The 16,384-nt window shown below is 38.2% G+C and overlaps 1 protein-coding gene across 10 annotated transcripts in view; it reads left to right on the top strand.

Moving 5' to 3' along the window:
• The window catches only part of DEUP1 (deuterosome assembly protein 1), a 73,212-nt gene that overhangs the window by 16,577 nt on the left and 40,251 nt on the right, over nt 1-16,384 (top strand). For 4 of the 10 annotated variants that reach the window (XM_040671927.2, XM_040671925.2, XM_040671928.2 and 1 more), the window contains 6 exons: nt 16-129; nt 3,135-3,320; nt 10,120-10,256; nt 11,200-11,299; nt 12,857-13,054; nt 14,662-14,748. In XM_040671927.2, the coding sequence (XP_040527861.1) occupies nt 16-129; nt 3,135-3,320; nt 10,120-10,256; nt 11,200-11,299; nt 12,857-13,054; nt 14,662-14,748 (822 nt within the window). The remainder of the gene's footprint in view (nt 1-15; nt 130-3,134; nt 3,321-10,119; nt 10,257-11,199; nt 11,300-12,856; nt 13,055-14,661; nt 14,749-16,384) is intronic. The other 6 variants (XM_040671930.2, XM_040671936.2, XM_040671935.2 and 3 more) reach the window with 4 other exon arrangements.

Here is a 16,384-nt window from a genome sequence, read left to right as displayed (position 1 = left end):
TTTGCTGTCTTTCAGGAATTTAAAGCAAAATCAAGAGAATGGGATAAGAAAGGGACAATCTGCCAAAATCATCTCATTTATTTAGATGCTCAGCAAAAAATATTGTCTGAGAAATGTAATTTGTTTCAGGTAAAATTTCTACCTTCCTTCTTCAGAAGGAAGTTGAGAATTAAATGAGCTGTTTGCTCAGGTTGAGTTATTTTAACTTTAAAATCTAATCACGCCTAAGCTTATAGCAACCGTAAAAAAATAATATGGACATATTATTTTAAGTAAGAAAGATCCATACTGAAAAGATACTAATACATGCAGTTATTTTAATTATGTTTTTCTCGTGTAATAAATCTCACACTGAAAATTACACTATTTCAGCTAAAGATAACTGTAAAAAGCAACACGTGTTCCTTTTCAATTCTTCAGGTACACTGTGGACTTATTTTCTATGCTATTTACTAACATATGTAGGTTGCTCTGAAAGTAATGGTGCCTTATTCATTTCCATGGAAGTTACAACAGATACAAAGAGAACAATAACACTGATGGAGCAAATTCTCAGCTGCAGAACACTATTTTTCAACACATTCACCATCATTAGCTACGTATTTTTGCCAACTACAAACATGAGCCTGCATGCCAGACATGTGAATATCTGCACCAGCAGAGGTGAGCTGCTGTCACTGTCACCACTGCTGAGACATACCACCCACTGTTTCACTGCGCTCACATCCACTGTTTGGTCTCCATAAACATTCAGTTAGCATTAATGAATGTCAACGTGGAATTTTTTCCACACTGAGAAATTAAATTTCACACCTTTGCTCCCTGCACACTTCCATGTCAGACTCCATTTTGTCAGACTGCCCCTCTGCTGCCCATCTGTCACATGGCAACAAAATGTAACACCATATTGGCAGGAAGTTTCAACCTCTGCTACCATCCCACCAACATTCAACTCTGACACTGTGGGCCTACAGAATAAAATTGGAGGCGTTACTTGCAGAGCAGACCTTTTACAATAATTGTGATGAAAAGTTGTTGAAATTTAACTTCCACTGTAGATAGTGCATCTCATTCCTATTTGCTCAAAATATAAAGCTCCCTCAAACCTAAGGTATCCCCTCAGAATTTGAGGATCATAAATGGACATTAATTTATACAGAAAACTGAATCCCTCTATGCTGCTCCAAAAGCCTGCTTAGAGGTGTTTTTTTGGATTGCTTATACATTTTCAATCATAGTTTTCATCTTTCAATTACCATTCAGTCCATTGTTGGTTTTGTGATCCTTTTTTTACCTGCCAGTTCACTTAGTTCTTTATTATATAGCCTATTGGTATAGCATATTTTTTAATTTTTTAATATTTTCATTCTAGAACAAAGTATACATTGTTGATTTCTTGATGGCCTATTGTGCTCTAAAAAAAAAAAATTAAAGAAATAACTATTTGGGCTACAAAACAGCACAAAATGAAGCATGGGGAAGCCAATTACGTTGCTAACTGGTAATCCTCTTTTCCAGGGGGACTAAGCTCATTGAATCTTAATCTAGTGAAACATGTTCTTAATGGTTCCTGTGAGACTCTTTACCCATATCCACTATTCCCAAGGATGACAGTTACATTTCATTTGCAGACATGGAAAGCATTCTTTTCCTGTTATTGAACTTCCATATAAATGGCTGAAAAAAACAGGGCTTTGACTTGACAAATCTACTGGCTGGTGCATGTTGAATTGATTGCATAATTAGACAAGTCAAAGTAGAGTACTCAAGATGATCATCCACATTTTTCTATCAAAGTTCACATGACTGTCATCAGTGAACTCTCTTTGAAAACAGCTTTCATCACAGCTGTAACATCATCACATACTAGTAACATCAGGCTAGTTTATTAATGATAAGCTTGATGGATTGTTTCTAAAGCATTGGTAGATTCTGTGTCTTTGGCCCAAATTCCTCTTTTGTAAGGTCTTTGATTTCCAAAAGGAGACTAGCACTTTTATTTCACAGGATGCTTTGACATCCTTGCATGTCAAACTCCGTAACTTAGATGTTGGGGGACCTTAATTTGTTATCCACATACATTAAATTTACCTGCCAACTTACTTAGACTTTTTACTTAATATGCAGCCTGTGGTCCATTTTAGCCAGCACAAGTTAAGAGAACATAGTCAATGAAATCAAAAGCAGTTCAAAGAAAGAATTCCTTTTTGCAGTCCTTATCAAGGAAATATAATATATGCAGCACTACTTATTTTTTATTTAAGTTTTCTTGCTCAATTTGATCTCTTCATGTGATATATGGTTTGCAGGTTATATTTTGGTGTCATTTTTCAGCTAATTCTGAATTTCAGTCTTCTGAAAGATTAGTGCTGCTGTGTCCAGGTGGAAGGATCTATATGGATAATTTTTTAAACAGTTGCCATAGTGATTGTGGTTCTTCACACTGCCTGTGAATTCACAAATACCACCAGTACCTATTTTCTGAAGTTTTCTTTTTAGAGTTATTTAATGAGTACAAGAAACTAAAGAAACTGAATGGAGTGCAAGACTGTTTCTAGAGATGCTGAATGTGCAATGATTTTTCCACAAGATTAACAATAATGATACCAAAAAAATACAGTTACTGCAGTAACTGAGCTACAGACTGTGTACTACTCACCTTTTAGTCAAAGGTTAATACCAATCCTGAGGCAAACATGCACATCTCCTACTGAGTTCATTATATCAAAGAGAAACATTTCTCTCAAATAATTTTTTATAGGTAACTGTTTTGAGTAGGTCATCATAATCACCTTTTCACTTGTGAGGCTAATTAATATCAAAGTGCTAGGGAAATACACAACAGAGAAAAATTCTTGAAAAATTCTGTACCCTTGTAAGTTTTAGGAATGTTATTCTCACTGAGCATGATGAACTTGAGGCTAAGGAATGGAAATATCCTTTAGAATAGTGATACAAACCTTTCCAAAGGTGCCTAAGCAAAGGTTTCTAAGCAAGTCCTGATGGAGAAAATGGAAATTAGCTTAATCATTTCAGTAGCAACTGTATGGCCCTAAAAATTTAGATGTAATTTTTGAATTTTATTAAAGTATGTTATTGTTTTATAGAAGCAAACCCAGTGTTATCAATTCCAGATAAACAGTAAGAAACAAAACCAGGAAGAGATTGTTAAATATGGCCAGCCTGAAAGAGAAAACGATGGGTTAATTGTTGAAAAGCTAAGGGCAGCAGTGAGTGAAATGACAGTAAGCAGGAATAGACTAGAAGAGGAAAATCTGAAACTCCGTGAGGATCTAAAAATGTTCCAAAACCAGTGCCAGGTAATAATACATTTTGTTTTTCATAAATGCTGTGGAATAAATTTTGGAGCATTATTTTAATATGACTATACTAAAAAGTAGTTCTAAGATGCCTATATACAAGATCTGTACAGTTGTTGTATGTATATTCTTTGCAGAAACATGGAATGAGCCGAGATCAGTCAGTTTTTTGAGTAAGACTTGAAAAATGTTTGATATGCAGTAGTATATCTTATTCTTGTCTATTTACCTAGATTTTTATAACTTTCCCTGTAGCACCAGAGTGAATTATCTTAATTCACTTGGCTCCTTGTATAAAAATTATTTCTATTGAATGTCTTTATCTGGTTTACATCTTGTTGCACAAAGTGCCCTTTACATACTAAATAAGTAGATATAAAAGCGTATGGTATAGTTTACTGTTCTAAGAATGTTCTTCAGTGCAATGAATGGCTAGGCTGGCAGCATCAATGGATAAGATTTTATCCTTTCTCTAGCTTACCATTTTTCAGCTGCTTTATGAAGACAGCTGTTTGGGCCTTCTCCTTTGCTCATTATCTATGGATTCTTACAAGACTGAGATAAGATATCATAGAATCATAGAATGTCTTGAGTTGGAAGGGACTCTAGAGTTCATCAAGTTCCAAACCCCTGCCCCATGCAGGGTTACCAACCACTAGATCAAGTGCTTGATCAGATTGCCCAGGGCCCCATCCAGCCTGGCCTTAAACACCTCCAGGGATGGAGCATTCATAACCTCTCTTGGAAAGCTGTTCCAGTGCCTCACCACTCTCAGTAAAAATCTACCTCCTGACATCTAATCTAAATCTCCCCTCCTGTAGTTTAAAACCATTCCCTCTTGTTCTATGACAATCTACTCTTGTAAAAAGCTGTTTTCCCTCATGTTTTTGAACTCCCTTCAAATACTGCAAGGCCACAATGAGGTCTCCCCACAGCCTTCTCTTTTCCGGGCTGAACAAGGCCAGTTTGTTCAGCCTATCCTTGTAGAGGATGTGCTTCAGTCCTTGGAATATTTCCATGGTCCTCCTCTGTACCCTCTACAAAAGCTCCATATCTTTCCTGTTTTGGGCTCCCCAGACTTGGAGGCAGTACTCCAGCTGGGGACTCACAAGGGCAGAGTAGAGGGGATCAATCACTTCCCTTGCCCTGCCAGCCACTCATCTTCTGATGGAACCCAGGATATCATTGGCTTTCCAGGCTGCAGGCGCACACTGCTGTCTCAGGTTGTTTTTCATCAACCAGGACCCCTAAGTCCTTCTGAGCACGCCTACTCTCAAGGAGCTTTTCTCACAGTTTGTATACATATCTGGGATTACCTCAAACCAAGTGCAAAACCTTGCACTTTGATTTGTTGAACCTTACTAGGTTCACAAAGGCCCAACTTCTCGAGTTTATCCAAGTCCCTCTCAGTGGCATCCCTTCCTTCTGCTGTATCAACTGCACCACTCAGCTTGGTGTGACCTGCAAACTTGCTGAGGGTGCACTCAATCCCATCATCTATGTCACTGATAAATATGTTAAAGAGTACCAGACCCAAGGCAGTCACCTGGAGAACACTGCTCATTACTAGCCTTCACCTGGACATAGAGCTATTGACCACCACCCTCTGTCTGCGATCTTCCAACCGGTTTCCTATCCACCAAACAGTCCACCCTTCAAACCTGTATCTCTCCAATTTAGAGAGAAGGTTGTGGTGGGAGACCATGTCAAAGGCCTTGCAGAAGTCCAGGTAGGTGACATTGGTCACCTTCCCTTTGTCCATTGATGCCATCACTCCATCATAGAAGGCCTGCAGATTGATCTGGAATGACCTTCCCTTGGTGCAGCCACCTTCGCTGTCTCAGATCACCTGCTTGTTCCTCATGTACCTTAACATGTCTTCCAGGAGAATCTGTTCGTGATCTTCCCAGGCACAGAGGTGAGGCTCACAGGCCTGTAGTTCCCCGGGTCCTCCTCCCTCCCTTTCTTGTAAATGGGAGTGATTTTTCTCTTTTTCCAGTTCCCAGGGACTTCACCTGACAGCTACGGCTTTTCAAATACAATGGAGAGCATCACAGCAACCACGTCAGCCAGCTCTCTCAGGACCCTGGGATGCATATTGTCTGGCCCTATGAATTGTACACATTCAGTCTCATGAGTTGGTCTTGGACTTGCTCCACCAGTGCAGTGCGGGGGAGTTTGCTCCCTCAGTCGGGAGTTTTCTACCTCATATCTTCAGCCTTTTTATTAGCAAAGATTGAAACAGATCAAGAATAAGATTTTCATTTCTATTTTTTTCCAGTAACATGATTTTGCTTATTAATTTAAGCACTTCAATATTCAGGAATATATCGAATGAGTTATAGTGACTTTATCTGAAGAAAGATCATCTACTTTTCTTAACTTCATTTAACTTTAGTTACAATATACTTCACAGTAATTAAGATATATGATGGAGATTTATTTCAGGTATTGTCAGAACAACCAAATCCTGCGTGTGTGATGTTTATACATTTGATTTGCACATTAGTTCCCCAAGTCACAAGACTATATGCAAGTTATCAGTATGCAAGCAAAAAGACCTGCATTGGAGGATGTGAAAAGGTTGCCACAGACAGTAGTTGGATTAGAATATATTTGGAGCAGGGGGAGTAAGTGCTGTGGGACACAGGAAGAGTAGATGGCAGTTTGCTGTAGCCTTCTTTAAGAAAATTTTCACAATAGAGGAAATGTTTTTTAGAGATACCCATATGAGAAAGCAGGAAATGCAGGGTCTGTCATCAGCCAGAAGGAGCAGGCAGGTGAGCATGTGAGTGTTGGATGGAGCACAAGGATAGCTGGACGTGGGTTAGGTGAAGGAAGGAGGAGGAGATGGTGGGGACAAGACTGATTTCCATGGCACCTAGCCTCCTAGCCTGGTATTATGCCTCACACATCTTCTATGCCTGTGACTACTTTATATATGCTTCCACCTGTTGCTGTCATACAACTGATTAGAAAGAATAGCAAACTGTATGGAAGGCGGATTTGTTGGCTGTGAAGAAAATATGAATTTAAGAAGATCCAAACTGAGACTAAAGAGTATTTCTCAATCTCATGAACTGTTTGACAAACTTAGTTGCAACTGTACATGAGAGGCAGCTTGAGAACATCACACAAGAAATCTGATTCTTGGAAAGTCTGCATTAAGTCAGCTAGTGGACACTAATTTATATAGAAATACAGCGTATGACTGTGTTAAAAAGGTTCAACAGTTTTGAGCAGAGTTAGAAAAAACTGATCACAGAAGTTTTGAGTCTTCCTTTTGATATCAAACATGGCAATCTATTTAAAGCAAACTTTTTCCCAAAATAAAAGAGAGCATTTGGTGATTTTTTCAACTTGAAACAGTCTCTGAAAAAAGTAATATTTAATTGGACATTTTCTAAACAAAACCTTATGCTTTCATTTTTATTTTGATATTTTTACTAAGTGCAGTAAGTGGTACATATCTAATTTTATTTTTTTAAATGATGTGTGAAATTCTTGACCTGAAGTTCTGTTTCAAGTATCGTTGCTGCTACTGCTGTGGCTGCTGTTATTTCTGGTATTACTACATTTCACAGGAGGAAGTACAACTTCTGTAAATGTGCGTGGTGACTGCAGTGTGCCACAGGTGATTTGACTTCCACCTCAAAATTGTGAAGCATTCCCCTTATCCACTGCATAATCAAATCAGAGGTGTACACACACACACCCCAAATTAATGTATTATGTACCAGCTGTGTCTATCTCTTGAATGTTGAAGTCATTAAGATGATCATAAGCAAGTTCCTGCTGACAATTTTAAAAATTCATTAAGCTTTAGTTCACCAGAATATGCCCAGACTTGCATTTCCAAGTTTAAAAAGCTCTCTCAGGCTTAATTTAACACTGGATTTGATGAATGAATCTGTATGTACAGTCTCCATAAAAAAAACAGAAGTGCTTCATATCTGTCTTTGGCAGCTCTTTCAGCCAGAGGAAAACCCCAGGCTTCTTGGAAGGAAGGTCATTCTAATATGAGGCTCTAAGGGAAATAAACCTTTGAAGTTTCTTGCTTGCAGTGTCATTTTTTGATTCCATATTTAAAGTAGTCTTTTGAAAGTTTAGAAGTCTCATTTTTTGCTTTTAAATATGGAACCTATATTATATTAAAGGGAAGAAATTATGAAAAATCCCAGTTTTTGGTGTAACAATTTTAAACGCAAAGGATCAGCATCCATGGAAAATCCTTTTCTTTCATCTAGATCTTGAATGAGAGGAAACGTTTCTAGGTATTAGAAAGCTATTGTAAGAATCTGACTATTGTTGCTCCTTTTGTTATTTGATATCTTTAGTGCGATGTTAGCATATCTTATAGTAGTTGCTATAGGAATTCAGATTTTATGATTTCAAATATTACACATAGCATGAGGCCACATTATCAGCCAGAAATGACACGTAAAATAGAGACAAGATTTGTGGACTCCCTAAGAAATGGATTTTCATGATTATGTGAAAATTTGGTGATGTTGATCTAAAGAGGCAATTACCTCTACAGAGATCTAGTTTTGGTGTTTATTGAGCACACGCCTTATCTAAGCACATAAGTCTACAGGCACCTGCTCCAAGCCTTCAGGCAATGTTTAATGAAGACATGCACCTAATCCTGCCTTTCTATAGTCTTATATTTTTCATGCTTATAAAACTGGAAATGCTGTTAGGAAAAAATGCAAGCTACTTACAGTACAAATTCTTACACATGAAGAAGCATCATTCACGTGTGAAGAAGCTATTGAATCAAGGAAACTACATATTTTAGATACATTTAGTGTGACAAAGAACTTGGCAACAGTATTTCCAATGATAGTTTCAGAGATATGCACGGAAAGGCTGTAAAAGCTGAAGAATGTTCAGCATCTGATCTTTAGACATTTCTGGAGAAAGGAGATGACATGGAAGCAATGCCTTCTTCAGAGATGCAACTCAGAATAAAAGCATTTATCTCTTTTCAAACAAATTATACAGGTGTCAGAAGTTATCATAAAATCATAGAATCATGGAATTTTATGGCCTTTGTTCCATCCCCCTTGCTATAGGCAAAGACACCCCACTAGACTGGGTTGCTCAAAGCCCCATCCAGCCTGGCCTTGAGCATGTCCAGGGAGGGGACATCCACAACCTTGCTGGGCAACCTGTTCCAGTATCTCACCACTCTCATAGCAAAGGATTTCTTCTAGTATCTAGTTTAAATCTACCCTCTTCCAGTTTGAAGACTTTTCCCCTTGTCCTGTTGCTACATGCCCTTATAAAAAGTCCCTCCCCAGCTTTTCTGTAGGCTCCCTTCAGATACTGGAAGGCCGCAATAAGGTCCCTCTGGATCCTTCTTTTCTCCAGGCTTAAAAGCCCCAACTCTCTCAGCTTGTCCCCATAGGGGAGGTGCTCCAGCCCTCTGATCATCTTTTTGGCCCCCTCTGGACCCGCTCCAGCAGCTCTATGTTCTTCTAGTGTTGGAGGACCCAGAACTGGACCCAGAACTGGACACAGTCATGAGTTGGGATCTCATGAGAGCAGTGTAGAGGGGCAGAATTACCTCTCTTGACCTGTTGGTCTCACTTCTCTCAATGCAACCCAGGATATGATTGCCCCTATGGGCTGCACACACACACTGCTGGCTCATGTTGAGTCTTTCATCAACTGACACACCCAAATCCTTCTTGTCAGAGCTGCTCTCAAGCCATTCTCTGCCCAGCCTGTATTTGTGCTTGAGATTGCCCCAACTCAAGCGCAGGGCCTTGTACTTGGCCTTATGATGTTGGCATGGGCCCACATCTCATGCCTGTCCAGATCCTTCTGGATAGCATCTCTTCCCTTTAGCATGTCAACTGCACCCCTCAGCTTGGTGTTATCTGAAAACTTGCTGAGAGTGCACTCGAACCCACGTCCTTGTCGCCTACAAAGATATGAAATAACACTGGTCCCAGCACCAGTCTCTGATGAACACCAGCTGTCACCGGTCTCCATTTGGACGTTGAGCCATTGACCACAACTCTCTGAGTGTGGCCATCCAGCCAATTCCTTACCCAGCGAGTGGTCCATCCATCAAATTCAATTTTCTCCTATTTGGTGACCAGGATGTAATGTGGGACGATGTCAAACACTTTGCACAAGTCCAGGTAGATGATGTCAGTTGCTCTTTCTTTATCTGCTGATGCTGTAACTCCATCATAAAAGGGCACCAAGTTTGTCAGGCATGACTTGCCCTTGGTGAAACCACGTTGGTTACCACCAATTGCCTCATTTTTATTTTCGATTGCCTTAGTAGAGCCTCCAGGAAGATCTGCTCCATGATCTTGCCAGGCACAGGAGTGGGACTGACTGGCCTATGGTTCCTTGGATCTTCTTTTTTTTCCCTTCTTGAAAATGGGGGTTATATTTCCCCTTTTCCAGTCAGTGAGAACTTCACCAGACTGCCATGACCTTTCAATTTTGATAGATAGCAGCTTGGCATCTTCACCTGCCAGTTCCCTGAGAACCCATGGATGGATCTCATTGAGACTTGTGCACCTTCCAGTTCTAAAGAACTAACCTGGTCTTCACTTACAGTGGAAAGATCTTCCTTCTCCCAGTTCTTGCCTTTGCTTTCTGTGGCTTGGGCAGAGCAGCGAGAGCCCTTGCCAGTGAAGACTGAGTCAAAGAAGTAGCTGAGTACCTCAGCTTTCTCTGTATCCCTTGTGACCAACTGATGTAGTAAAATAAAGCATTTTGAGCTATTACTTTCTCATTTTATTTACCTTTTTGTGTATTTGTGTTTCTTTAGAACATGGAGGCAAGCTTTTCAGAGATGAGAAATGAGCTGCAATCACGGGATGCTCTCTGGAGAAAGATACAACTGGAATGCCAACAGTTGCGTGCAGAATTACTGAAAGTCAGAGAGAATAAGGATAAGCAGAAAACGTATGTATGCTGAGGACAATATTTGAATTCATGACTACTGAGTTAATAACCTTTTTCTTACATTTAGTTTAAATGTAAGAAAATTTGCAGATAGACTCTTTAGAAGGATCTGTGGCAACAGAGCAAAGGGAGATGGCTTCAAACTCAGGGAGGGTAGATTTAGGTTAGATATAAGGAAAAAACCTTCTGCAGTGAGGGTGGTGAGGCACTGGAACAGGTTACCTAGAGCTGTGGTGGGTGCCCCATCCCTGGAGACTTTCAAGGCAAGGCTAGATAAGGCTCTGGGCAACCTGATCTAGCTGTGGTGTCCCTGTTCACTGCAGAGGAGGTGGACTAGATGGCCTTCAGAGGTCCCTCCAACTTTAAGGGTTCTGTTATTCTATGATGATTCTAAATTAAGTCTGTTTAAAAAGAGACTTGCAATTCAGAGGTCAGACTAAACAATTTTTGAATAAGCATTTTCATATAGGATGAGATTGCATGCAAGAGGTGTCAGCTGTGTTAAAAGGCTTTTATGTTGCCTAAATCTTTGCAAATCGATGTATTTCATCTATTTTATGTCTTTGCTTAAAGTGCCTTTATGTTCCTTGACATTAAAACACACTGGGAGTAGTGCAATTACAGTTCTTCCTTTGAGTAAAAGGTTCATGTTTTTATGGTTTATTTAGTCTACCATAACTATCCTGAGAATATATGAAATACTAAGCAACAAGAGATTTCAGGAACCTTTCTGCACAGTCTTCCATTGCCCTTAATCTCTAGAAATTTGTCAAGATCTAACTTGTTTTAGGCTAATTCTTTTGGTGTTGGATTGGTTTTTTTCTTGGTTGGTGTTTTTCATCAGCAAGCAGGTTCCTGGTTTTACTTGGAGGAGAAGATACTGTAAGGTAAATATTCTTGCACATTCTTCTTATTTCATATTTTTCTGTTTTTTTATTTAAAGGCATCGATCATCCTTTGTACAACTTACTGAGCAATCGGAAAATAAAAATGCTGATTTACAGGCACAGAGTCAAGAAAGCCAACAGGAAGTGCTAAGCAAGGTACTTTATTCTCTTAAGTGTTTCTAGATCTCATGCTGCAATCTTGGACTTTGAAAAGAGAACGTGAAGTATTGACCTTGGCCATGTGAAAAGGGAGGATGGAGGATAAACTATAGTTTTTGGACAATATGGAGTTTTCATATATGGAAAAAGTTTTCATATATGGTAATTGTATAGTTGTGCAATTGGTATTTTGATGCTGTGTACTCACAGCAAATGTAGCTACTTCATTAAAGTAATAGGTCAGTTCTAAACATCACTGTGATTCAGATAATACCTTACAAGTAGTAAGCCCTCTAAGGTTATGTGGGTAATTAATAAGTTAATAAATTAATAAGGAGGTAATTAATAAGTTAATAAATTAATAAGGAGGAATGCAGATGGGCTCAGATGTAACATATACTAACAAATCAACTGTTAAAAGTCCCTGTGGCTGGTAGCTACACAAGGCTGAGCTTAATCAGTCATCTGCTGCACAACCCAGGGCAGTGCTCTTTTCTTTTGAGTTTGCTTCACGTTGCATTCTACATTTCAGTGCTGCGTGCAAGCAGTGGTGGCATGGCACTGTGGAATCACATATGGCTTGGCTAGTGAAAACACTTTGAGGAAGAGGATGCCCCAAACTCCCTTTACGGGTTTGGTCTGCTTTTTGCTGAGTAGCAACATAAGCAGGAACATCTGGAACTGCTGCAGCTGACTTGGATGCTGTAGCAATTTTGGCATGGTAGTCATGATCCAGCCCTTGGATTTTTTGCATCTACATCTATTTGTTTATAATTCTAGTGTTTCACTGTGGCTTGCATAAATAAATATGAAATGCCATCTGCTACTGATTGTGTATGGTTTGAAGAGTTATTAAAATGCATTCAAAGCTATTTATGCTGGTTTTGTAGTTGTATTTCTTAGATAATATAATGTTTATTGGTAGAAAGATTATGAAAACAATCTTTGTGTTGATTCTTTGGAGAGCTCTGCATAGGAGAGAAGTGCAGAAAAGTTGACCTTTCCTTTTATATGTAGTGGCAGAAAAATTCTTATAAATTCATTTATCATACATAATATTTCTATCATAGTTTCTCACTAAAGAGTTTCTAGATTTATTTATTTATCTTCCTCCGAAGTTATCTTAGGTTAAAGATATGTTTAATGCAGCCTAAGTTGACTTTGGAGCAATATATCATACTTAGGTTTACTGAAAGAATATTTCCTTGAATATTTTTTTGCATAAATTCCAATTTATACAGTTGACTTTATTGCATTCTTTTAAATGCTGAATTTAAACATTTTGTGTTTTGTTCATTTCTAATACTAAATAGGCAAATGAAAACATGAGAAGGACTGAAAAAAGGTGAAAAAATTAATTCAGCTATGGGCACTGTCTCATGAAGAAAGACACTTTGTTGTAAAGTCTCAAAAATGTCTGACGTGGTTAGAAGAGTTGGGGGCCTTGGAAGCAGGCAGCAAAAAAGTCACTACTGAGTGGGTGGTTAGTGGTGCAATTGTATTTACTGCACAACAATATATATATATATATATATTGAAACATATTTGCAACAGATAAGAAACCATCTTTATCAAAAGGAGCCGTCCCACTGCTCTGAGCAGGAAAGAATAAGAACAGAAATCTCTGACCTGACAGAAGAGCTTCATCAGAAAGAGATCACTATAGCAACTATCATGGAGAAAGCTAGTCTTCTGGAAAGACGGTTAAAAACGGAATTACAGATAAAAGACAAATTGTTAGCAAAACAACAGGTATGCAAGCAGGCAAAAACATCCTAGGTCATTTTACTCCACACTATAGATAACGACATACATTATTTGTTAAAAAAAGGTATAGCATTTCTTTATGTAGTTTTCATTAGCAGTGATAATTGCTAAATGTTACAGAAGCAGCCAAATTGATGCCGTAACAATAAAACACCACTAAATGTCAGCTGTACATCTAAATTGCAAATCATTTTGACCATCAGTCATAGTCACCATTTTAATATGCAAAATATATGGAAATTTTCAAGCTTGTTGTTATTGTAAGTACTTAATCATTAGAATTATTAGATAATCTAGAACATTTCCTATCTTTTCAGGTTTTTAAAAGCTTTTAAAGAATGTTACAAATATACTCACAAAAGTCTATCAATTTGAAAGCTGAAAACTGTAAGGTACTCATATTTTAAATGGTAAATTTCAGTTTTAAAAACAAATATACCTTCCCATTACCTAGTTATGTAAACCAAAATAACCATGATGCCTATGAAGGGTATATGGGTATCTAGGTTTTCTGAGAGACTTGTTGCATATTAAAAAAAAAACAGTGATTAATGTAATAGTTACTTTTGACAATGGGAAAGTTAATATTTTGGGAAAATGTGAGGCTGCTGATGCTGTGTGGCACTCTTTACCGGGCCACATGTGCTGCATGTGTAATCTCTTGTTTTCCTAAGTGATTACTTCTTTCAAAAAGGTAAACAAAACTTGTGGCACTTCATTTCTATGTCTCTGATAGAGTATTTAATATTTCTTTGTGATTTAGAATCATAGAATCAACAAGATTAGAAAAGACCTCGAAGATCATCCAATCCAACCATCCACCTACCTCCAATATTTCCCCACTAAGCCATGTCCCTCAGTACAAGATCTAAACATTTATTGGTCACCTCCAGGGATGGTTACTCAACCACCTCCCTGGGCAGCTCATTCCAGCACCTGACTACTCTTTTCGAGAAGAAATTTTTCCTAATGTCCAACCTGAACCTCCCCTGGTGCAACTTGAGGCAATGCCCTCTAGTCCTATCACATTTAATATTGCTGTATTAAAAAAAAAAAAAAAAAGTTTCTTATAGTTCATAATTACTTACGTATATTTTGTAAAACTGATTGAACTGATACATACCTATATTCTAAGTGAGGTTTAACAAGGCCAAGTGCGTGGTGTAGCACTGAGGTCTAGGCAATCCCAGTTATGAGTACAGACTGGGAGAAGAACTCACTGAGAGCATCACAGCAGTAACTTAGTAGTAGGACAAGGGGGAATGGCTTTAAACTAAAAGAGGGCAGATTTAGGTTAGATGTTAGGAAGAAATGTTTTATTCAGAGGGCGGTGAGGTGCTGGCACAGGCTGCCCAGAGAGTTGTGGATGCCCAACCTCTGGAGGCATTCATGGCCAGGTTGGATGCGATCCTGCACAGCCTAATTTGATGGGTTGCACCTCTGCCATTGCCAATGAGCTGGAACTGGATGATCTTTAAGGTCCCCTCCAACCTAAGCCATTCTATGATTTTATATACTCTGTATATACTCTGTATTTTTCCAAGTTAACAGCAATGTCCTTATATATAACTAATAATTTAATTTTTTCCTAGTTGTTGAATTTCAGATACAAAGTTATCAAATCTGAAAACACACATCTGAAAGAGATCATGGAAAATCAGAAGTATAAAAGTTGCATGGTAATTTATTTTATTTTATTTTAATCTATGCAATATGAGGAGCATTTCCTAATAGTACCTGTAAATGTTGATTGAAATGGCAGATTTAAAAGTCTCTGGCTTTTGTGAAATAAATAAATAAAAATAAACAAGTCAAAGACAAACTGTATTCACATGAAGCCTGAAGATGAGCATTGCTAGCAATAATTTTGACATGAAATGTAATAAGCTAGAATTAAAAAAGACTTTTCAGTTACTTTGACACTGAAAAAATTATTGAGGCCTATTTGTTGTGACTGACTTATTTCAGAAAATATCCATTTTTAAACAGTTGTCATTCTCACAGATACAAAAATGTCTACCTTTTTAACTAGTTTACCCCTTTGTTGATATAACATTTAAATAGCGGTGTAAAAAAAAGGCAAAGCAATGTTTTGACCCCACCCAGCTTATTGTCAGAGTTCAGTATCTATTTCCCTTCAAAAAGGGGATATTTAAGGTTTAATTTATAAAAGCATACAATGTAACATAATGTGGAATTGTAACTTATACAGATATGATAAAAATTACATTCACTGCCTTCCACAAACCATTTCAAAACCTCACCTCCTTATAGAACATCTGCAGTTACTGTGTCTGTCACTGTAAAGCACTGAAATGCTGTTTGTAAATAATGCTGTAGGTATGTCTTTGGGGGATTCATAGCCTGGTAATTGTCTCACTGTAAATTGGCAAATGTCACCCAAGAATGTCACCTTTTTCCAGTTACTAGATGTGCAAAGGTCACTGCACATACCAGTGCATTTATTGACTTGTTAATTCCTTCCTACTTTACTATTTTATTGTGAGGAACTAAACACAGAGTATTATCTGGTATTTGGATGTTGAGATTGCATGGACAGGAGTGATGTTTATGGATGTGCTTTTATAATAAAGCACAACAAAAATCCTTGAGATAATGCTAGCCTGAATTAGTATAGTGTCATGTATCACCAGGAAGAGGTACTTGTTTAGATTTCAAAAGCAATGTAGCTGTGTCAATTCAGCTGTGGGGCTCTAGCCATTATAACTGTACTGCTGATTCTAGAGCTATTAATGTTAAGGTGACTTAGTAGCCTCCTGTGTGTGTTCTGCCTCACTTCTCCACACAGGAGACATAACTGAGCCTCTACCCTCCATCCATCCTTGAACAAAATGTTGAATTTTCTTGTACTTTCTGGCACTTCGATGCCAGCTTGGCTCATAATTTTGCCATAGAACTAACTAAGGCATGGTTCATAGGAAGAGATAACATTAAATCAAACAGTGCAAAAAAACAGACAGGTGCAGGAACGCTACTTGTGCTAGCAGTTCACACAAACCAAATCCTTAGTGGTCATGAACTACTAAGTTCCAAAAGAACAGGGTGAGACTAGAAATAAATGTGAACACTTCTTGGTAAAATGTATGTATTCTCAGTCTTTTGTGTATAATTTGACAAGTCCTTGCAGATTATTTTCTGTTGGCAACGGTATAGTGTTACACTGTACTCTGGAAGTATACTTCCAGTGCTAACCTTCCACTTTTGATTTCCTAGTGGATGGGCCTCCTCAGCCCTTGGTTGTAGTGCATGCATTGTTTACCCTTTCATTATTTTGACTTTTATTTCATGTGGGTT

This window comes from Gallus gallus, chromosome 1 (genome assembly GCF_016699485.2).
Source record: "Gallus gallus isolate bGalGal1 chromosome 1, bGalGal1.mat.broiler.GRCg7b, whole genome shotgun sequence".
Lineage (NCBI taxonomy): Eukaryota > Metazoa > Chordata > Aves > Galliformes > Phasianidae > Gallus > Gallus gallus.
This window is presented reverse-complemented; position numbering and strand designations above follow the sequence as displayed.